The sequence below is a fragment of the Palaemon carinicauda genome, chromosome 1 (genome assembly GCF_036898095.1).
Source record: "Palaemon carinicauda isolate YSFRI2023 chromosome 1, ASM3689809v2, whole genome shotgun sequence".
Lineage (NCBI taxonomy): Eukaryota > Metazoa > Arthropoda > Malacostraca > Decapoda > Palaemonidae > Palaemon > Palaemon carinicauda.
The window spans coordinates 332195961-332220256 of NC_090725.1; the positions used below are offsets into that span (position 1 = coordinate 332195961).

General features: G+C 34.0%; 1 protein-coding gene across 4 annotated transcripts in view; it reads left to right on the forward strand.

Moving 5' to 3' along the window:
- Positions 1–24296, forward strand: part of LOC137658805 (leucine-rich repeat neuronal protein 3-like) — a 555589-nt gene that overhangs the window by 86266 nt on the left and 445027 nt on the right. For 3 of the 4 annotated variants that reach the window (XR_011047435.1, XR_011047434.1, XM_068393863.1), the window contains exon 1: positions 16570–16952. The exons of the other annotated variant lie outside the window; for it this stretch is intronic. Coding sequence is in view for 1 of the 3 variants with exons in the window: in XM_068393863.1 (XP_068249964.1) it covers positions 16920–16952 (33 nt within the window). In the remaining 2 variants the exon portion in view is untranslated. Of the gene's footprint in view, positions 1–16569; positions 16953–24296 lie in introns of those variants that run through there. 4 annotated transcript variants of the gene reach the window in all.

The following is a 24296-nucleotide window of genomic DNA, read 5'->3' on the forward strand; positions in this document are numbered from 1 at the left end:
GCGAAGTAAGGGTGTGATAGGATGCATTTCTTTGGAGCAAGGTGTACCAGGACCTTCTGTATCCTACTGTACATTACTTTATAAATAATTATAGCTGAAGGGAAAGGAATTATTGAAAATTTAAAAAACAAAGGAGAAAATCATATCACCTAAAAATAAAACAAGTAGAATAGTTAAATCGTAACCACAGGAAGATTTAAAAGACAATTTTTCAAAAGATTTGCCGTCAAATCATACACTAGAAAAGCACTCTGGGAGTGTAGACCTCCGCCACAGCAGCTTGCCTTTCCCAGAATCAATTTAGAACGTAGGCGTATTTGAAGTCTGTGTGACAACCATGTGCGAACTTGGGGTCGAGGTTAGGGTTAATTCGGTCGACCTTGACCTTGACCTTTGACCTAGGGCTTTCAAAATTGAATCACTTTCAGGTCTCATTATAACAATTAATCCCTGAGAATTTCAGTACTCTGTGAGCAAAATTGTGGGCCAGGAACTTGTTCACAAACAAACAGACAAACGGGGGCGAAAACATAACCTCCTCCCAACTTCGTTGGCGGAGATAACAAAGATATAGATTTCAAGATAGCTTATAAACTAGATCTCTTATGAGGTTTACTCTCTGATAATTCAAAAACAGAACCTCCTCCCAACTTCGTTGGCGGAGATAACAAAGATATAGATTTCAAGATAGATTATAAACTAGATCTCTTATGAGGTTTACTCTCTGATAATTCAAAAACAGAACCTCCTCCCAACTTCGTTGGCGGAGATAACAAAGATATAGATTTCAAAATAGCTTATAAACTAGATCTCTTATGAGGTTTACTCTCTGATAATTCAAAAAAATAACCTCCTCCCAACTTCGTTGGCGGAGATAACAAAGATATAGATTTCGAGATAGCTTATAAACTAGATCTCTTATGAGGTTTACTCTCTGATATTTCAAGGGCCTTTTAATTAAGAGACTGAAAGCAAGATCAACAGATAGGTATATGTGAAGATGAGTAAGCTTTGAACAATGCAATTATTGACTTTCATCATCATATTCATTATCATTATTTGCCAAGCTACAACCCTACTTGGTAAAGCAGGATGCTATAAGCCCAGGTGCCCCAACAGGGAAAATAGCCCAGTGAGAAAAAGGAAACAAGGAAGAATAAAATATATTAAGAGCAGTAACAACATTAAAATAAATATTTCCTATATAAACTATAATTATTTTAAACAAAACAAGAAGAGAAATTAGATAGAATAGAGTCCCCAAGTGTAGCCTCCAGCAAGAGAACTCTAACCTAAGACAACGGAAGACCATGGTACAGAGGCTATGGCACTACCCAAGACTAGAGAACAATGGTTTGATTTTGGAGTGTCCTTCTCCTAGAAGAGGTGCTTACCATAGCTAAAGAGTCTAGTCTACCCTTACCAAGATGAAAGTGGCCACTGAACAATTACAGTACAGTAACCCCTTGGGCGAAGAAGAATTGTTTGGTAATCTCAGTGTTGTCAGGTGTATGAGGACAGAGGAGAATCTCTAAAGAATAGGCCAGACTATTCGGTGTATGTGTAGGCAAAGGAAAAGTGAACCGTAACCAGAGAGTTTTACCTAATACTGTAGGATCAGTTCGTCGTTCTATAAGTTGTTACTTCTTATTTATTCAATTAAACATTTCATCATCATCATCATCATCTCCTAATAAGCCTATTGATGCAAAGGGCTTCGGTTAGATTTCGCCAGTCGTCTCTATATTGAGCTTTTAATTCAATGCTTCTCCATTCATCATCATCTACTTCACGTTTCATAGTTCTCAGCCATGAAGGCCTTGGTCTCCCAACTCTTCTAATCCCTCGTGGAGCCCAGTTAAAAGTTTGGTGAATATTTACTTTTTCAAATAATAATCATTGTGAAATCATATAAATTTCGTTATTAAAAGAATTTTCTGTGTAAAAAAAAAAAAAAAAATGTAGGGAAGATGATTGATATAATTCATCCTACAAGAATTAATATCTATTGAAGAAACTCTAGAGAGAAATCTAGCTTCATTTGGTCCGTAGAGTAAATTATAGGAGGGGGAATTGATGTTGAACTCAAAGTGTCATTGTAAGTAAGCTAAAGACAGTGCCTTCTCAACATCCAGATCTTTACATTAACAATGTCTCTTTAACTGTATACATCTCATTTTAAAATCTTGGTGAGTTTTTTTTTAACACAAATTTACTTTTCTTTTATGACTGCACAAAAAAATCCTATTATGGAAGTCTTTCAAGATTTTAGATCACTCAGTTTTAGGGATATTTTTTTATTATTCTTACATTCCGTCATGTTTTGAATATTGTTCTCTTGTCTGGTCATCAGCTGATAACTCTCATAATAATAATAATAATAATAATAATAATAATAATAATAATAATAATAATAATAATAATAATAATAACATCCCTTACACCTCATCTCTGGCGAAGTCGTTCAGTTTTTTCTTTGTACATGTTGCATAAGATTTAAAGGTTTAATGGCCGCTCATGAATGGCAGAGGCAAGGGACAGTAAAATTGCCCAAGCAAGCAGTACAATGACGTAGAGACTGACCATATATCATATGATCAACGCCCGAGCCCTTCTCCACCCAAGCTAGGACCAGAAAGTCCAGGTAATGACTACTGATGACTTAGCAGATAGATCCGTAGGCTCCCCAAAGCACCCATCCTTAGCTCACAAGGATGATCAAATTGCAGATACTGAAGGAAGAAACTAAAGAGTTTGAGTAGGATTCGAACCTCCGTAAGGCCACAACAAAGGCCACAGGACACTGTCCCTGTCCCTTGCCTCTGCCATTCATGAGTGGCTTTTAAACCTTTAAATGGGAGGTCATTCCAAATCCATCTTCCTAAAAATAACCTAGGGTTCCTCACCAAACTGTTCTTGTTTATCTTGCTGTTTGATAAAAGATAAATGGATAGCCCACTATGATTATTTGTCATAGATATTGGTTCAGTGAAGAATTATCAACAACCTTTCAATCTAACTATAGTTGCCACATAGATTCCGGGCTAAATAAGCTCCACCCCCCGATGACGTCATACCCAATCACGTTGTCTCCCATGTTAGCAGCGGCCACATTACAACAACCTTTCAATCTAACTATAGTTGCCACATAGATTCCGGGCTAAATAAGCCCCACCCCCCGATGACGTCATAGCCAATCACGTTGCCTCCCACATTGGCACCGGCTACAATACATCTCCTAACAAATTCCAAACTATAACCCGCTGTTAACGCAGAAGACGGCATGATTGGCTATGACGTCATCAGGGGGTGGGGCTTATTTTTCCTGGAATCTCTGCAGCCACTATAGGCAGACGAGTTATATAAGTTAGGATCTCTTACAGCTAGCATAAGACATGATTGGCTATGACGTCATCAGGGGGTGGGGCCTATTTTGCCCGGAATCTCTGCGGCGACTATAAGCAGACGAGTTATATAAGTTAGGATCTCTTACAGCTAGCATTGAGAGCCTCAAGATTGATCTTTTATTCACATGTATGCCATAAACAATACTTTGATGAATCAGAGGACCAGCAGTAATAATTTTTATGTCCACTTTCAGCTAACATAATCTGATGGTTTCATTGCCCGTGTTACTGCCACGTTATTGCGATCTGCATAAATAAATCCACCATAAAATAATATCTATTTATCACAATGCTTACCACTAAAGAAAAGGAAACATGAGAATTTTTTATTACTTATATGAATAAAAATAATTTCTTTAAAAATGAAACAAGAATCTATAATCTCCATCTGAGTTTAACAGATGATTACCAGAAATAGTAGAATATACAATAAACTGTATATATATATATATATATATATATATATATATATATATATATATATATACTGTATATAAATAAACATAAAAATATATATATAATATAATATAATATAATATAATATAATATAATATAATATATATATATATACTATATATATAAACATATAAATATATATATATATATATATATATATATATATATATATATATATAAATTACATCATATATATAAATGTATGTACATATATCTATTTATATATACACAGTATATATATATATATATATATATATATATATATATATATATATATATATATATATATATATATATATATATAAACGAAATCGACTCTCAATAAAACGAAAAAATAAAATGTTCTACGAGTAGATTTCGTCAGAATAATAGCAACGTAGGGCAATAAAAGTATATATATATATATATATATATATATATATATATATATATATATATATATATATATATATATATATATATATATATGTTCCTCTTTACCACGTTATTCTTTGAAATCAAATCAGACCTAAAAAGCAGATTGTCAGGCAATCAAAGATTAAAGCCTTTTAGAAGTTGGCCTTTTGATTTGCCTTTAGTTGCCTGATTCTTTATTCGTTACATCAAAGCTGTGATTTGTTAAATGGCAATTTCCTTGTTTGATCAAATGTGCTGAAACTGGAACGGGGAACTTTTTAAGTGTTTATATATATATATATATATATATATATATATATATATATATATATATATATATATATATATATGTGTGTGTGTGTATATATATATATATATCTATATATATATATATATATATATATATAAAACATTACGAATTGAATTGAATTGAATATAGGATTAAGGCATTAAGCCAAGCACTGGGGCATAGCATACCTCTACCAAAAAAAAAAAAAAAAAAAAAAAAAACTTTCTAGAAGGGAATATTTACGCAATTGAGGATACCTTAATGTGGTGAAAAGGTTTGCGTATCGTCATGAAACGCCAAAACTGTGCTAGTCAGGGCACCCATACTAGGTTGGTTTGCTGAACGATCTGAAGAAACTTTCCCACCATCACCAATCCACAGCAATGCCTTAACGTGGTGAAAGGGTTTGTGCATCGACATGATCAGTTTAGCTGTACTAGTCAGGGACGCCCATACTAGGTTGGTTTGCTGAGCAATCTGAAGAAAATTTCCCACCATCACCAATCCACAGTGATACCTTAACGTGGTGAAAAGTTTTGCGTATCGCCACGAACAGCAAAGCTGTACTAGTCAGGGACGCCTATACTAGGTTGGTTTGCTGAGCGATCTGAAGAAAATTTCCCACCATCACCGATGCGAAAAGGCCAGCGTGGTAATGAAAACTGGCCAAACCCCAGAGTGAATTGACATGTCTGAGGCCTTTATCCTGCAGTGGTCTAGAAACGGTGGCATTTGTTGTTATTATTAATGTTGCTGTAGTTGGATCGTACAGATTACCACTAGGCTACAATAAATACATTATATTATGTAGGCTATTCATATTTTTCTATATGATTATTATTACCATCATTATTATTACCTCAGCCAAGGAGGATATATTTTCGAATCGGTTCATTTATTTATTCATTTGTCTTAAGTCAAGAACGACCCCATTAATTTTTGGAGATGATCCGGATCTGGATCCAGATTCTAGATCCGGATCGTAATCCGGATTTGAGATCCGGATTTGATTTTTTTCACAATTTTAAAGATTACGTCAAAAGTATTCCACGGATTTTGATGAAATTTTCACAACAGATATAGCTTAAGCCATGGATGACCCCCATTAAATTTTGGAGATGATCCGGATCCCGATTGTAGATCCGGATTTGCACTTTTCACAATTCTGGAGATTACATCAAAACAAATAAATGGATCTTGATGAAATTTTAACCACAGATAGATCCTAAGTCATGAATAACCCCATTAAATTCTGGAGATGATCCGGATCCGGTTCCGGATTCTAGATCCTGATTTGTATTTTTCACAATTCTAAAGATTACATCAAAACAAATTGAAGAATTTTGACGAAATTTCCACGACGGATAGATCTTAGGTCTTGGATGACCCCATTAAATTTTGGATAAGATCCTGATCCGATTTCGGATTCTAGATCCGGATTTGCCTTTTTCACAATTTTAAAGATTACGTCAAAGAAAATTGACGAATTCTGACAAAATTTTCATCACATATAGTTCTTAGGTAATGGACGATCCCATTAGATTTTGGATAAGATCCGGATTTCAATTTATCAAAATTCTAAAGATTACGTCAAAACAAATTGAAGGATTTTGACGAAATTTCAACCACGAATAGTTCTTAGGTCATGGACGACCCCATTAAATTTTGGAGATGATCTGGATCAGGATTCTAGATCCGGTATTCCATTTTTCACAATTTTAAAGATGTCAAAACAAATAGACGAATTTTGTCGAAATTACCATCACAGATAGATCTTTGGCCATGGACGACTCCATTTAACCTATGGCGGAGATCAGGAATCTCTAATTGCTCTTGTTATTACTAAGAAGATGAAGTCCACATAAAAAATACTATTTATATAATGTTAGTATTTTTCCGACCTCAAATAGGAACAAACTTGTATAAAAGAAGAAGTATTTTTTTAGGCAAAAAAGCAAATGTAATTAAAATTAGTTTCCCCTCTGCTAAGACTCCCGAGCGATAACAAACCAATGGAAAACGAAAGAAATCGAAGTGTCTTCACTGAGGAACTTCTAAGGCCAGAGTTCTCGAGAAACCAAAGTTAAAGGAAAACTAATTTCCCGCAAAGGAAGTTTCCAAATGTATACTGTGCGCCTAGACATTATAATAAACTGCCAACTGAAATGAAGGACCTAAAGGGAGCAATTGAATTGAAGAAGAAACTAAAGACATTACTTTTCACAAGATCATATGATTTGGAAGATGCTACAATCAAAGAATTGTATAAGTTATAATGAAAATGTTTCGTTAGATGATTAATATGGACCCGCCCGAGAAGTAGTTCACTCGACTTCAGTGGAGGGTTGGATTTAAACCCAAAACAATTCAACAATTCAAAATAAAGGATGGCCAAGAAACTCTAAAATATGCATTCGGTAATTTCACGGTCAGCATTTCCTTGCGATTAATTCCATAGTTTCCCTTTGCTTACAAAATAGAAAACCCCAGATGTAGTAGAGAAGATATAAGCAACAGATAAGCAACCCTATAAGCAATAGATAATGTATGAAACACTCTAGAATATCTGACAGTGTTATTATTATTATTATTATTTACTATCCAAGCTACAACCCTAGTTGGAAAAGCAAGATGCTATAAGCCCAGGGGCCCCAATAGGGAAAAATAGCCCAGTGAGGAAAGGAAATAAATAAATGAAGAGAACAAATTAAGAATAAATCATTCTAAAACAGGCAACAACGTTAAAACAGATGTGTCATATATAAACTATTAACAACGTCAAAAACAAATATGTCATATATAAACTATAAAAAGATTCATGTCCGCCTGGTCAACAAAAAAGCATTTGCTCCAACTTTGAACTTTTGAAGTTCTACTGATTCAACTACCCAATTAGGAAGATCATTCCACAACTTGGTAACAGCTGGAATAAAACTTCTAGAGTACTGCGTGGTATTGAGCCTCATGATGGAGAAGGCCTGGCTATTAGAATTAACTGCTTGCCTAGTATTACGAACAGGATAGAATGTATGAATATAGATTAGATTGGATTATACGATTTAGTACAAAGTATATCTACATAATCAATCATACCATTCCCACATTAAAAAATGTCTTTATAAATTCCTTAAATTTGCACCAGCCACCCACTGAGATACTACCTCTAGAGAGTTAAGGGGTCCTTTGACTGGCCAGACAGTACTACATTGGATCCTTCTCCCTGGTTACGGTTCATTTTCCCTTTGCCTACACATACACCGAATAGTCTGGTCTATTCTTTACATATTCTCCTCTGTGCTCATACACCTGACAACACTGAGATTACCAAACAATTCGTCTTCACCCTAAGGGTTACTGCATTATCATTGTTCAGTGACCACTTTCCTCTAGGTAAGGGTAGAAGAGACTCATTAGTTATGATAAGCAGCTCTTCCAGGAGAAGGACACTCCAAAATCAAACCATTGTTCTCTAGTCTTGGGAAGTGCCATTGCCTCTGTGCCATGGTCATCTACTGGCTTAAGGTTAGAGTTCTTTTGCTTGAGGGTACTCTCGGGCACACTATTCTATCTTTTTCCTATTCTTGCTTTGTTGAAGTTTTTATTTTAATGTTACTGTTCTTAAAATATTTTATTTTCCTTTGTTTCCTTTCCTCACTGGGCTATTTTACCTGTTGGAGCCCCTACTAGAGTTGTGGCTTAGCAAGTAATAATGATAAAAATAAAGATTTCATATAAATTCCTATTACTCGTAGATAGGAAAACATTGGAGGTTCTAACCCAAAACATAAAATAATTTCCTGGAATCATTTATCAACTTCATAGAGCTGAAATATTTCTGAGAGAGAGAGAGAGAGAGAGAGAGAGAGAGAGAGAGAGAGAGAGAGAGAGAGAGAGAGAGAGAGAGAGCCTTACCTTATTGCCTTATTCTATGTTTGGGTTCCCCAGGTCCCTCAGGGAGGGAGGGAGAGAGAGAGAGAGAGAGAGAGAGGGTGGGTTGGGGAAGTTTTAAAAGCATGATTAAGTAAGGAGAGGAATTGAATACTCCAGTGGAGTTTCTTATCCCTATACTTTATAATAGTCTACTATTTGCTTTTAATAGTCCAATACACACACACACACACGCGCGCGCGCGCGCGCGTAAATTGAAACGTCGATAAGGATATTTTTTACAATTTATATAAAATATTTGTGTTCCATATATTGATTTTTATATTTTACATCATCCTGTGCTTTCAATTGAACATGTCATTTGGTTGCTTATTTAGTTTTTCAAAATTCTTGGTTCTGTTCCATTAACACTTTGATAACTGATCTTCATTCTTTATACTTATTACACAGAAATGTGGGACTGGAAATGAATATGAGTAAATCTGACTGAAAATGAATATGAGTAAAACTGACTGAAAACGAATAAGAGTAAATCTGAGTGAAAATGAATATGAGTAAATCTGACTGAAAATGAATATGAGTTAATCTGACTGAAAATGAATATGAGTAAAACCGACTGAAAATGAATAAGAGTAAAACTGGCTGAAAATGAATATGAGTAAAACTAAGCTAATTTTCAATGAAAATGCAAAAAGATAACAAAATTGAATAGAGGAATCAGAAACGTGAAACTGAAAATTAATATGAGTAAAACTGACTGAAAATGAATAAGAGTAAAACTGGCTGAAAATGAATATGAGTAAAACTAAGCTAATTTTCAATGAAAATGCAGAAGACAACAAAATTGAATAGAGGAATCAGAAACGTAAGACTGAAAATGAATATGAGTAAAACTGACTGAAAATGAATATGAGTAAAACTAAATGAAAATGAATATGAGTAAAGCTAATTGAAAATTAATATGAGTAAATCTAAGCTACATTTCAATAAAAAAAAACACACACACACAAAGAACCTTGAAACTGAGAAAAATAAGATAGAAAATAAAGGACAAAGACTTTAGAAGGTATTCTACAATGAATGATAGGTATTAGGAAAACGGGTCAACCCATTTTTATTCCCTGCCGGAAACTAATGATGGGTAAAAGAAATATAACCTATAAAAGTAGATGAAAATGGCGGTGCTGGATCACACGGAATGTACGATTTGCAAGCGTGAAATATCTCATTAGAATTATTGAAATATTTCTGTGAGAGAGAGAGAGAGAGAGAGAGAGAGAGAGAGAGAGAGAGAGAGAGAGAGAGAGAGAGAGAGAGAGAGAGAGAGCCTTATCTTATTGCCTTATTCTATGTTTGGGTTCCCCAAGGTCCCTCAGTGAGAGAGAGAGAGAGAGAGGGGGGGGGGGGGTGGGTTGGGAGAGTTTCAAAAGCAGCTCACATCTTTCACAGGTTTGAAATATTTCTGAGAGAGAGAGAAAGAGAAAGAGAGAGAGAGAGAGAGAGAGAGAGAGAGAGAGAGAGAGAGAGAGAGAGAGAGAGAGAGAGACTGATTTCAAAAGCAGCTCACATCTTTTACAAATTCAATTTTGAGCTTTGGCGTGACATCAAAGGCATTTTATTCAACGGGTGGGAACCATCCATCGATCGAATTTTAACAATAAAACTCTAATCAAAAGAACGGAAGATTTATTCACATGGGAAGATTTACCCACATGGGAAGATTTATTCACATGGGAAGATATATCCACATAGGAAGATATATCCACATGGGAGGATTTATCCATATGGGAAGATTTATCCACATGGGAAGATTTATTCACATGGGCTTATCCACATGGGAAGATTTACCCACATGGGAAGATTTATTCACATGGGAAGATTTACCCACATGTGAAGATTTATTCATATGGGAAGATTTATTCACATGGGCTTATCCATATGGGAAGATTTACCCACATGGGAAGATTTATTCACATGGGAGGATTTATCCATATGGGAAGATTTATTCGCATGGGCTTATCCACATGGGAAGATTTACCCAAATGGGAAGATTTACCCACATGGGAAGATTTATTTATATGGGAAGATTTATTCACATGGGCTTATCCACATGGGAAGAATTACCCACATGGGAAGATTTATTCGCATGGGCTTATCCACATGAGAAGAATTACCCACATGGGGATTTTTATTCACATGGGAAGATTTAGACACATGATAGAATTTATCCACATGGGAAGATTTATAATTTTTCAATTAAATGAATGTAAGTCGTTCACTCTTAATTACCTACGCCAACGAAGTTGGAAGGAGGTTATGTTTTGCCATCCTGTTTGTGTGTGTGTTTGCTAGTGAACAGCTTCCTGGCTACAATTTGAACCGTAATAAAATTTGCAGGGATTAACTGTTATGTAAAAAGCTGGAAATGACTATATTTTAGAAGGTCAAGGTCAAAGGTCAAGGTACGGTGAAGCAAAATGTCCAATTCACGTTATCAGCCATAAGTTTGGACATCATTGTCACAGAGACTTCAAACTTGGTTCATATTGGAGCGTATGAAAATCCACGTCAATTAATACATGTTAAGGTCAAAGGTCACGGTCGAGCAAAAGGTAGAGAAATAAGGTGCCACGGCGGAGGTCTACGCTCTACTGAGTGCCCCTAAAGTTTCTTATGAATAACTTTCCCTAGATCAAAGGTCAAGGTCGAGTCCACAATCAAGGTCAAGCAAAAGGTGAGGTCTGCGCTCTACTGAGTGCCCCTAAAGTTTCTTATGATTGACTTTTCCTAGGTCAAAGGTCAAGTCCACGATCAAGGTCAAGAAAAAGGTCAGATTCCGGTCATCAACCATACGGGCACAATTTTAATCGTAAAGTAAAGAAACTACAGTCCATTTCTTATAGCGATGCATATTTACACCGACTCGCGGCGGTGCCCTTTTAGCTCGGAAAAGTTTCCTGATCGCTGATTGGTTAGAATTATCTTGTCCAACCAATCAGCGATCAGGAAACTTTTCCGAGCTAAAAGGGCACCGCTGCGAGTCGCTGATTGGATAGAATGATCTCGTCCAACCAATCAGCGATCAGGAAACTTTTCCGAGCTAAAAGGGCACCGCTGCGAGTCGCTGATTGGATAGAATTATCTCGTCCAACCAATCAGCGATCCGGAAACTTTTCCGAGCTAAAAGGGCACCGCTGCGAGTCGCTGATTGGATAGAATGATCTCGTCCAACCAATCAGCGATCCGGAAACATTTCCGAGCTAAAAGGGCACCGCTGCGAGTCGCTGATTGGATAGAATGATCTCGTCCAACCAATCAACGATCAGGAAACTTTTCCGAGCTAAAAGGGCACCGCTGCGAGTCGCTGATTGGATAGAATGATCTCGTCCAACCAATCAGCGATCTGGAAACATTTCCGAGCTAAAAGGGCACCGCTGCGAGTCGCTGATTGGATAGAATGATCTCGTCCAACCAATCAGCGATCAGGAAACTTTTCCGAGCTAAAAGGGCACCGCTGCGAGTCGCTGATTGGATAGAATGATCTCGTCCAACCAATCAGCGATCAGGAAACTTTTCCGAGCTAAAAGGGCACCGCTGCGAGTCGCTGATTGGATAGAATTATCTCGTCCAACCAATCAGCGATCCGGAAACTTTTCCGAGCTAAAAGGGCACCGCTGCGAGTCGCTGATTGGATAGAATGATCTCGTCCAACCAATCAGCGATCCGGAAACTTTTCCGAGCTAAAAGGGCACCGCTGCGAGTCGCTGATTGGATAGAATGATCTCGTCCAACCAATCAGCGATCCGGAAACATTTCCGAGCTAAAAGGGCACCGCTGCGAGTCGCTGATTGGATAGAATGATCTCGTCCAACCAATCAGCGATCAGGAAACTTTTCCGAGCTAAAAGGGCACCGCTGCGAGTCGCTGATTGGATAGAATGATCTCGTCCAACCAATCAGCGATCCGGAAACTTTTCCGAGCTAAAAGGGCACCGCTGCGAGTCGCTGATTGGATAGAATGATCTCGTCCAACCAATCAGCGATCCGGAAACATTTCCGAGCTTAAAGGGCACCGCTGCGAGTTGCTGATTGGATAGAATGATCTCGTCCAACCAATCAGCGATCAGGAAACTTTTCCGAGCTAAAAGGGCACCGCTGCGAGTCGCTGATTGGATAGAATGATCTCGTCCAACCAATCAGCGATCCGGAAACATTTCCGAGCTAAAAGGGCACCGCTGCTAGTCGCTGATTGGATAGAATGATCTCGTCCAACCAATCAGCGATCAGGAAACTTTTCCGAGCTAAAAGGGCACCGCTGCGAGTCGCTGATTGGATAGAATTATCTCGTCCAACCAATCAGCGATCCGGAAACATTTCCGAGCTAAAAGGGCACCGCTGCGAGTCGCTGATTGGATAGAATGATCTCGTCCAACCAATCAGCGATCAGGAAACTTTTCCGAGCTAAAAGGGCACCGCTGCGAGTCGCTGATTGGATAGAATGATCTCGTCCAACCAATCAGCGATCCGGAAACTTTTCCGAGCTAAAAGGGCACCGCTGCGAGTCGCTGAGTGGATAGAATGATCTCGTCCAACCAATCAGCGATCCGGAAACTTTTCCGAGCTAAAAGGGCACCGCTGCGAGTCGCTGATTGGATAGAATGATCACGTCCAACCAATCAGCGATCAGGAAACTTTTCCGAGCTAAAAGGGCACCGCTGCGAGTCGGTGCAAATATGCATCGCTAAAAGAAATGGACTATAGTTATCTATAGAACTCAAATTCTTATGAATAAATCATTAATCATCTTAAGGGAATGATTCAAATTTCATGTCGGTTACTCATACATCACGCTTGGTGAGATAAAGATACTGGGGCCACCAGATAAGATTATATATTATCAGTTCTGATAGCGATAAACAATTCTATTAGTCATATCTCTTCGCTTGTTTTGTATCGTAATTACGATATATAACAACGATATTCATGTTTTGCTAATTTATTATTATTGTTATTATGTTTCAGTAATTTATTATTATTGTTATTATGTTTTACTAATTTATTAGTTTTGTTATTGTTCTACTAATTTATCATTATTGTTGTTTTTACTAATTTATTATTATTGTTATGTTTTACTAATTTATTATTATTGTTGTTTTACTAATGTATTATTATTGTTGTTTTACTAATTTATTATTATTGTTATTATGATTTAGTAATTTATTATTGTTGTTGTTTTCCTAATTTATCATTATTGTTGTTTTTACTAATTCCTTATTATTATTATGTTTTACTAATTTATTAATTTTGTTATTGTTCTACTAATTTATCATTATTGTTGTTTTTACTAATTTATTATTATTGTTATGTTTTACTAATTCATTATTATTGTCAATATGTTCTACTAATTTATTATTATTGTTTTTTTTACTAATTTATTATTATTGTTATTATCTTTTACTAATTCATTATTATTGTTATTATTTTTTACTAATTTATTATTATTGTTATTCTGCTTTACTAATTTATCATTATTATTATTATTACTACTAGCTAAACTACAACCCTACTTAGAAAAGTAGGATGCTATAAGCCCAAGGGCTCCAGTAGGGAAAAATAACCCCGTGAGGAAAGGGAACAAGGAAATAAATAAATTACAATGGAAGTAATGAACAATTAAAATGAGATATTTCAAGAACAGTGACACTAAAATAGATCTTTCATATATAAACTATAAACATAGCATTTACTCATCAGCTTTTTGCTATGAAAGGAACAAACCAGAGACCTATATATATATATATATATATATATATATATGCATATATATATATATATATATATATATATATATAATATATATATAAAACAATATAAACAAAGTGGGAAAAATGAGACGTAGAAGAAGAGGGAGTTAGGACCTGTTTGCGATGAAGGGAACAGACCTGAATATTATAAATAATGAAATAAAGATAGAAAGAAAAGAAGTGTAAAAAGTAGACAAGTAGAAAAGAAGAGAATCTCATCAGTTTATTTAGATGAAGGGAAGAAAACTGGATATTATAAATATTTAAAAAAAACAGAAAGAAAATATTTCGAAAAAGTAGACATAAAGGATGATATTATCAGGTAATTTTGATGAAGGGAAGAAAACTGGATATTATAAATATTTAAAAAAAACAGAAAGAAAATAATTGGAAAAAGTTGACACACGATAAGAGGATATTATCACTTGTTTGCGATGAAGGGAACAAACATAAATATTATAAATATTTAAAAAAACAGAAAGAAAATAATTGGAAAAAGTTGACATAAAAGAATATGATCTTATCAGTTAATTTTGATGAAGGGAAGAAAACAGGATATTATAAATAATTAAGAAAACAGAAAGAAAATAATTGGAAAACGTAGATATAAAAGAATATGATTTCTTCAGTTTATCTAGATGAAGGGAACAAAAATGGATATTATAAATAGTAATAAAAAAAGAGAGAATATAATTGGAAAAAATTGACACAAAATAAGAGGATCTCATCTATAAATAATAAAAAAAAAAAAAATATATAAAAAAGGAGACAGAGAATAGGCCATCATTAGCTATTTGCGATCAAGAGAACAAAACTAAGAATAATGAATAAATGAAAAGAAATATAATTGATAAATGAGATATACAAAGTATCTAGAAGTTTTATTCCAGCTGTGACCAAGCTGTGGAATGATCTTCCTAATCGGGTAGTTGAATCAGTAGAACTTCAAAAGTTCAAAGTTGCAGCAAATGTTTTTATGTTGAACAGACTGACATGAATCTTTTTATAGTTTATATATCAAATATCTGTTTTGACGTTATTACTAATTTTCTAATGATTTGTTGTTAATTGATTTTTCCTTGTTTCCTTTCCTCACTGGGGTATTTTCCCTGTTGGGGCCCCTGGGCTTATAGCATCCTGCTTTTCAAACTAGGGTTTTAGCTTAGTAATTACTAATAATAATAATAATAATAATAATAATAATAATCTGTTCTCATCATTTATTTAATTCCTTGTTTCCTTTCCTCACTGGGCTATTTTTCCCTGTTGGGGCCCCTGGACTTATAGCATCCTGCTTTTCCAACTAGGGTTTTAGCTTAGCAATTAATAATAATAATAATAATAATAATAATAATAATCTGTTCTCATCCTTTATTTATCTCCTTGTTTCCTTTCCTCACTGGGCTATTTTTTCCTATTGGAGCCCCTGGGCTTATAGCATCCTACTTTTCCAACTAGGATTTTAGCTTAACAATTAATAATAATAATAATAATAATAATAATAATAATAATAATTTGTTCTCATCATTTATTTATTTCCTTGTTTCCTTTCCTCACTGGGCTATTTTTCCCTGTTAGGGCCCCTGCGCTTATAGCATCCTGCTTTTTCAACTAGGATTTTAGCTTAGCAATTAACAATAATAATAATAATAATAATAATAACAATAATAATAATAATTTGTTCTCATCATTTATTTTTTTCCTTATTTCCTTTCCTCACTGGGCTATTTTTCCCTGTTGGAGCCTTTAGGCTTATAGCATCTTGCTTTTCCAACTAGGGTTGTAGCTTGGCTAGTAAAAATAATAATAATAATGATAATTTGTTCTCCTCATTTATTTATCTCCTTATTTCCTTTCCTCACTGGGCTATTTTTCCCTGTTGGAGCCTTTGGGCTTATAGCATCTTGCTTTTCCAAGTAGGGTTGTAGCTTGACTAATAATAATAATAATAATAATAATAATTATAATAATAATAATAATAATAATTTGTTCTCATTTATTTATTTCCTTATTTCCTTTCCTCACTGGGCTATTTTTCCCTGTTGGAGCCTTTGGGCTTAGAGCATCTTGCTTTTCCAACTAGGGTTGTAGCTTGGCTAGTAGTAATAATAATAATAATAATAATAATAATTTGTTCTCATCATTTATTTATTTCCCTGTTTCCTTTCCTCACTGGGCTATTTTTCTGTTGGAGCCCTTTTTACAACTAGAGTTGTAGCTTGGCTAATAATAATAATAATAATAATAATAATAATAATAATAAAAGACGGTATGGTAGTAGCAGCGCGCATTCTCCCATCTGTACCCTTGGCAGTCATAGGAGAGAGTGCCTGGGAGCTGGCAGTTTGGAGCTAGCTCCCACACGTAACACAAGTGCCAATGCGTTCCTCCTCCCCTCTCACTCCTCGCTCTCCCACACTCACTGGTTTCCTCTCCCCTTCCCGTTCAGCCAATTTGTTGTGATTTTCAGTGTTATAAAAAGGGGGAAAAAATAGGTGTTTTTTGGCTTGTGAAAGTGAATTGGAGAGATTGTAGATGGACAACTACAAAGTTTTTAATCAGTGACTTGGAGTCTAGTGGCTATTAGTAAGGCTGTTTATCAAATAGATATTTCTTTTGTCAGATTTAAAATAGTGTTTTCTCCTAGGTGATAAAGGCGAAGTAACCGTACGTAACAGACATGCACGGACAACCATCATTATTTACAATGAAGGTAAGAAACAATTATTTTTTGTATATTATTATTATTATTATTATTATTATTATTATTATTATTATCATCTTTACTATAATTATTATAATTATTATTGTTGTTATTATTATTATCATTATTATTATTATTATTATTATTATTATATTTGATTATTATTATCATTATCATCATTATTATTATTATTATTATTATTATTACTAGCTAAGCTACAACCCAAGTTGTAAAAAGGGCTCTAACAGGCAAAAAATAGCCCAGTGAGGAAAGGAAATAATGAAATAAACGATATAAGAAGTAATGAACAAATAAAATTAAAAATTCTAAAAACATTAATAACATTAAAACAAATATTTGATATAAAAACTAAAAAAGGACTTATGTAAGTCTGTTCAACATTTGTTGCAACTTTGAACTTTTGAAGTTCTACTGATATCTAAGTTTTATTGTTGACAAGTCTATAAACCTCTTCATGCTTTTCATTTTTCATTGACATAGATATAAAATGAATACTTTGAGAATAAAAAAGAAATACCTTTAATATTTATTTAAAATTTACCCATTTTCAAGGCATTTTTGACACCACGTGCGTTATTGCATAAGCTAAGTCGTTTTAAAATAAAATTTTTGAATATTTGACACTAATTTCAAAACTTATTTCTGGAAAATTTAAACTATTTGATGTGAAAACCTACAAATAAACACTACTTCTACATACTATAAAATATTGACGTTATTTTCAACAAGTGCCTCATGGAAATCAAAGCATCGTAAACAACATCACGAAAGAGTAACTAGTCCTAAAATGATTACAAAAAAAAAAAAAGAAAAAAAAAATTCAACTAACTGCATTTAAGTTGCTTCAAATAATTTTGGTAAATACAAACAAAAATTAATATGAATCTATGCTTATAATTAAAACTAATCATGAAATTGGTATTATATAAAAAACCTAATAACTAAAGGAAGGATTTTCGAGTTCCCCCTTCACTCAAGTCAGCAATTCTTAGAAAACGAGGTGACGGTCGAAAGACCATATGAAAATTCATCATCACTCTTAAGTGAAAAGATATTCAAAAAAGAGTTTAACTATAGGATCAGTAATTATACTTTTCTCTCTCTCTCTCTCTCTCTCTCTCTCTCTCTCTCTCTCTCTCTCTCTCTCTCTCTCTCCTCTCTCTCTCTCTTAAAGGTGAGCCGTCTCTTACCCGGACACTAACAACCCTACCCAATTTCATCTCTCTCTCTCTCTCTCTCTCTCTCTCTCTCTCTCTCTCTCTCTCTCTCCTCTCTCTCTCTCTCTCTCAACTTTAGTACCCTTCATGGAAGTAACTCGCCTTTATGAATTTTTCTTTCTTTTTATTCTATCTGTTCTTCCAGCTCTAATTAATTGGATACTTTTTTTCCCTTTTTTTATTTAGTTTTTTTATTGAAATATAAATTTATTATCATTGTATTCCTGTTCATTTTATAAAATCTTTTGCTTCGCTCTCAAGTTTTATATATATTTTTTTTTCAATATCATATATGATAGATTTCATAGTTCATATTTCTCTACATATAATTTTCAATATCCTTCGTTTTTCTTTATACTTATATAAATAGATATTCAACAAACAACAACAAATACAGCTTCGTGTAGTTTCACTGTAGGATAAAGGCCTCACATATGTCTTTATTTACGTCTTTGGTTTGGCTAGTTTTCATCCCCACGCTGGTCACTGCGGATTGGTGATGGTGGGAGACTCTCTCTCTCTCTCTCTCTCTCTCTCTCTCTCTCTCTCTCTCTCTCTCTCTCTCTCTCTCTAATATAGTATGTTTTTATTTTTCGTTGTTCACAAACTTCTCATTTCTGTATATGCAATGAACAAGTGCTTGCTCTCTCTCTCTCTCCTCTCTCTCTCTCTCTCTCTCTCTCTCCTCTCTCTCTCTCTCTCTCTCTCTCTCTCTCTCTCTCTGAGATTTTCGTTAATCAATGCCTCGTTTTTGAAAATGCAATGAAGTTCTCTCTCTATCTCTCTCTCTCTCTCTCTCTCTCTCTCTCTCTCTTTTCGTTAATCAATTACCCCTTTTTCAAATTGCAATGAAGACATGCTCTCTCTCTCTCTCTCTCTCTCTCTCTCTCTCTCTCTCTCCCTCTCTCTCTCTCTCTCTCTCTCTCTCTCTCCTCTCTCTCTCCTAGGTGGCGCTAATACTTCAAATGAGCAGGAGGCCCCCATTTATTTTGGGGACGTTAATTAAAAAACTTTATTTCCGGTGCCATTTCTGGATAGCCCGAGGTAAGCCCGAAAGTTATCCGGTCCAGAAAGAAATAGGCTTTTCAGCCTTAGTGGACTCCAGAAATTAATTCCCTTGAAATTGAGAAAGGCCCTCGTTGGAAAATAAAAAACGAGTTTGACGCTTCAAGCATTTCGATTATATGTGTTATCTATCATTATCATACGTCAATTCTCTCTCTCTCTCTCTCTCTCTCTCTCTCTCTCTCTCTTCTCTCTCTCTCTCTCTCTCTCTCTCTCTCTCTCCTAGGTGGCGCTAATACTTCAAATGAGCAGGAGCCCCATTTATTTTGGGGACGTTAATTAAAAAACTTTATTTCCGGTGCCATTTCTGGATAGCCCGAGGTAAGCCCGAAAGTTATCCGGTCCAGAAATAGGCTTTTCAGCCTTAGTGGACTCCAGAAATTAATTCCCTTGAAATTGAGAAAGGCCCTCGTTGGAAAATAAAAAACGAGTTTGACGCTTCAAGCATTTTGATTATATGCGTTATCTATCATACGTCAATTCTCTCTCTCTCTCTCTCTCTCTCTCTCTCTCTCTCTCTCTCTCTCTCTCTCTCTCTCTCTCTCTCTCTCTCTCTCTCTCTCTCTAGATATATATATATATATATATATATGTATATATATGTGTGTGTGTATGTATATATATATGTATGTATGTATATACTATATATGTAAATATACATATATATAAGTATATATATGTAATATATATATATATATATATATTATATATATATATACATATATATATATATATATATACACATATATACATATATATGTATATACATATATATATATATATATATATATATATATATATATATATATATTTATATATATATATATATATATATATATATATATATATGAATGGGTGTGCGTGTGTTTGCTAATGTATCATTCAGTTTGTTATCTTACAGGGTTCTGATTACGATAAACACTGGTAGTCAAACTCCATACAGATGAATTTACTCTCTCTCTCTCTCTCTCTCTCTCTCCTCTCTCTCCTCTCCTCTCTCTCTCTCTCTCTCTCTCTCTCTGCTGCTTGTGCCCGTCTTCCATATTCTTAGGGATGTTGCTCAAGTAAGTATATGCACCCATCCCATCCATTCTAATTTTTATTTAAGAACATAAAATCATCTCTTGTCAGGGCATTAGGATGTACAAATTATGAGTTTATAAGTTAACGTAGATGTCCGTTCGTAAAAAAAACATGTAAAATTAGTATAATTATTAACAAAACCGGATAGGAAGAATTAAGAAAGCATCTAAATATTTTGGTGGAAAAATTTATCCCATTACAGCTGGAAATTATGTTCTATTCTTTTGTTGGAATGCCTGACTTTGATAAACTCGACATCACTTACACCAGTGGCTCCCAAACTGGGGGAAATTTTCCCCTGGGGGGAAAATTGAAGCTTCCAGGAGGGAAATAATTACACTACCAACTAACTAAAACAAGCGGAAAATGTCCACATAGTACGTGCGGCAATTTGTTGTTAGCCATTCAATTGTGATATGATCATATCAGTTCTCACTGACATGATATTCAAGGGGGGATTTGGAGTCTCATGCCCATTTCTGAGGCAGGCGAGTGGGCATGAGGGCTGCTCTCTATCCAATTTACTCTGTAATTATATGTTTATCAGTATATTTGTACATTAGAAAAATAAATTAGTAAATAGTCTCAAGTGTGTTTTAGCTACTCTTTCCCTCATACACATGAAGGGGGAAATCTGGATGGTTGAACTGGGTGCAGCGGGGGAAATGGCAGAAAAAAATTTGGGAACCACTGACTTACACTGTTTGAAAGCACTACCGATATTATTATCTTTCCTTAAGGCACATCCATTTCAATCATTTTATTGATGCAATTAGTGTATCCAAATTGTTTTCAAGTTTTCTATCATTTTACTGGTGTGATTAATATATCCAAATTGTGTTTTCAATTATTCTATCATTTTATTGGGGCAATTGGTGTATCCAAATTGTTTTCAAGTTTTCTATCATTTTACTGGTGTAATTAACAGATCCAAATTGTTTTCAAGATTAAAATAATCTTATTGGAGTAATTAATGTGAGCAAATTGTGTTTTTAAGATTATAATAATTTTACTGGTGTAATTAATGTATCCAAATTGTGTTTTCAAGATTACAATAATTTTACTGGTGTAATTAATGTATACATATTGTTTTTATAGAATTACAACAAGAGTTGTAGCTTATTAGTAAACTAATAACAACAACAACAACAATAATGATAATAATAATAATAACAACAACAAAAATAATGATAATAATAACAACAACAACAACAACAAAAACAACAACAACAATAATAATAATAATAATAATAACAACAACAACAACAACAATAATAATGATAATAATAATAAAAACAACAACAAAAACAACAACAATAATAATAATAATAATAATAATAATAATAATAATAATAATAATAATAATCAGCTGTAGCTCATTTCAAGATGTACTTAACATTCGTCAATTTCACATGTATAGGATCTCATGATTACCATAAACTAGCTTGAATTAGTCAATTAAGATGCCTTTGAACCATGGCTCTCCAATTCGAGTGCACTTTGCTTGAAGAGCATTTGAAGGATTTTTTTTTCTTTATAAATTCAAGCCAGACTTCTCTAGATATTTTTTGCTTTATTCTAATTTCTTTTTCTTTTTTATTTTTGTTACTGCAATTACGATAAAGTTTTCATTCTTTTTGTACCTGACTAATATAATGTATATACTGTACACACACACACACACACACACACATATATATATATATATATATATATTATATATATATATATATAGATATATATATATATTGCATATATGCTGCATATCTTCATACATTTGCATTAGCCTACATAAATCTCTCTCGATGCATAAATAATACAGTTATAAATATATCTATAATCATAAAAATTCACACATACACACACACTCACATATATATATATATATATATATATATATATATATATATATATATATGCACTACAATAGCATACATCGATTTGCAACCGGTAAAGAAAAATGCAAAATATTAATCATCATTGAGGAAGGATAAAACTGTTATTCCCAAATGATTTTGTTTCTATATATTTTAATCATTTTTTATTCTATATATTTTCATTATCTTTTTTTCCCATAGGAATATGAATGACATATAATCAAAGAATTCAGTTCTAAATTCGCTTAAAATCGATTTTTTCTTAACATGACCTTCCATTTCATGAAACGTAGAGTCTAACTATAATTCTATTTCAAGATAGATACAAAAAACGAATATCTATTTACAAAAAAAAACGAATATTTATTTAAAAAAAAAAAAACGAATATTTATTTACAAAAAAAAAACGAATATTTATTTACAAAAAAAAAACAAATATTTATTTACAAAAAAAAAACGAATATTTATTTACAAAAAAAACTAATATTTATTTACAAAAAAAAAAACGAATATTTATTTACAAAAATAACGAATATTTATTTACAAAAAAAAAAAAAAAAACAATATTTATTTACAAAAAAACACATTAGTTATTTGCAAGAGCGGATTTTCATAACTTAAGACTTCAGTCTATAGGTTTAAAGGTCGCTCATGAATGGCAGAGGCAAGGGACAGTGACATTGCCCAATCAAGCAGGACAATGCCCTAGCTGGCCATATATACATATCAGAGCCCAAGGCCCCATCTCCACTCAAGTTAGGACCAGGGAGGGCCAGGTAGTGGCTGCTGATGAGTCAGCGGGTAGATTTAAAGGCTCACGATAAATTCCCCATCCTTGGCTCACAAGGATGGTGAGGCTGCAGGCACTAAAGGAACTAACGAGTTTGAGCGGGACTCGAACCCTCGTCTGGCGATCACTAAGCAGGGACGTTACCAACAAGGCCACAACAACCTTGATAATATGCAAAACTAGAAAAGCATTATGAGTGCAGACCGCCGCCACGGCAGCTTATTCCTCGAACCTAGCTTGCCTTTCCCGGAATCAATTTAGACCGTAGGAGTACTTGAAGTCTGTGTGACAACCATGTGCGTACTTGGGATTAAGGTCAGGGTTAATTCGGTCGGCCTTTTGCTCAACCTTGACCTTGACCTTTGACCTAGGACTTTCCAAATTGAATGACTTACTTCCACGTCTCAACATAACAATTAATTCCCTGAAAGTTTCACTATATGAGTGAAATTGTGGCCAGGAAGTTCTTCACAAACAGACAAATAGGGTTGAAAACATAACCTCCTCCCAACTTTGTTTCGTGAGGTAATATGTAAAATTATTCATTAGAATGAAAACAAGATAAAAAAAAATATAATAAACTATCTATATAATATTCTCTTTTTGTGTCATCATTCAAGTAAATTGAATTGTAAATCAGATATAAGTTACGAAGCTTAATTACTACCAGGAACCCGATTCGTTGAGGGAATACCTCATATGAAGTAGCGATAATAATATACCTCATACGAAGTAGCGATAATAATATACCTCATACGAAGTAGCGATAACGATATACCTCATATGAAGTAGCGATAATAATATACCTCATTTGAAGTAATAATAATATACCTCATATGAAGTAGCAATAATAATTTTCCTCATATGAAGTAATAATAATAATATACCTCATACGAAGTAGTAATAATAAAGAAAATAAAAAAAAATTTCTCCTAATTTAATAAGAAAAGGACTAATTGTAGGACTTCCATTGATATCCTACCCCCCCCCCCCCCCCGTTACATCATCTCCGTCGATCTTTTCAAACTCGCGTCCCTGGAGTACAATTATCCAATTACGCCTTATCCCTGGGATTATCAGATTGGTTTCTTTCCTCATTTTCTCCTCTTTCGTGGATTATTCTTGCTATTTTCTATTTATTATTATTATTATTATTATTATTATTATTATTATTATTATTATTACTTGCTAAGCTACAACCCTGGTTGGAAAACCTGAGTGCTCCAAAAGGGAAAATAACCCAGTGAGGAAATCAAATAAAGAAACTACATGAGAAGTAATTAACAATTAAAATAAAATA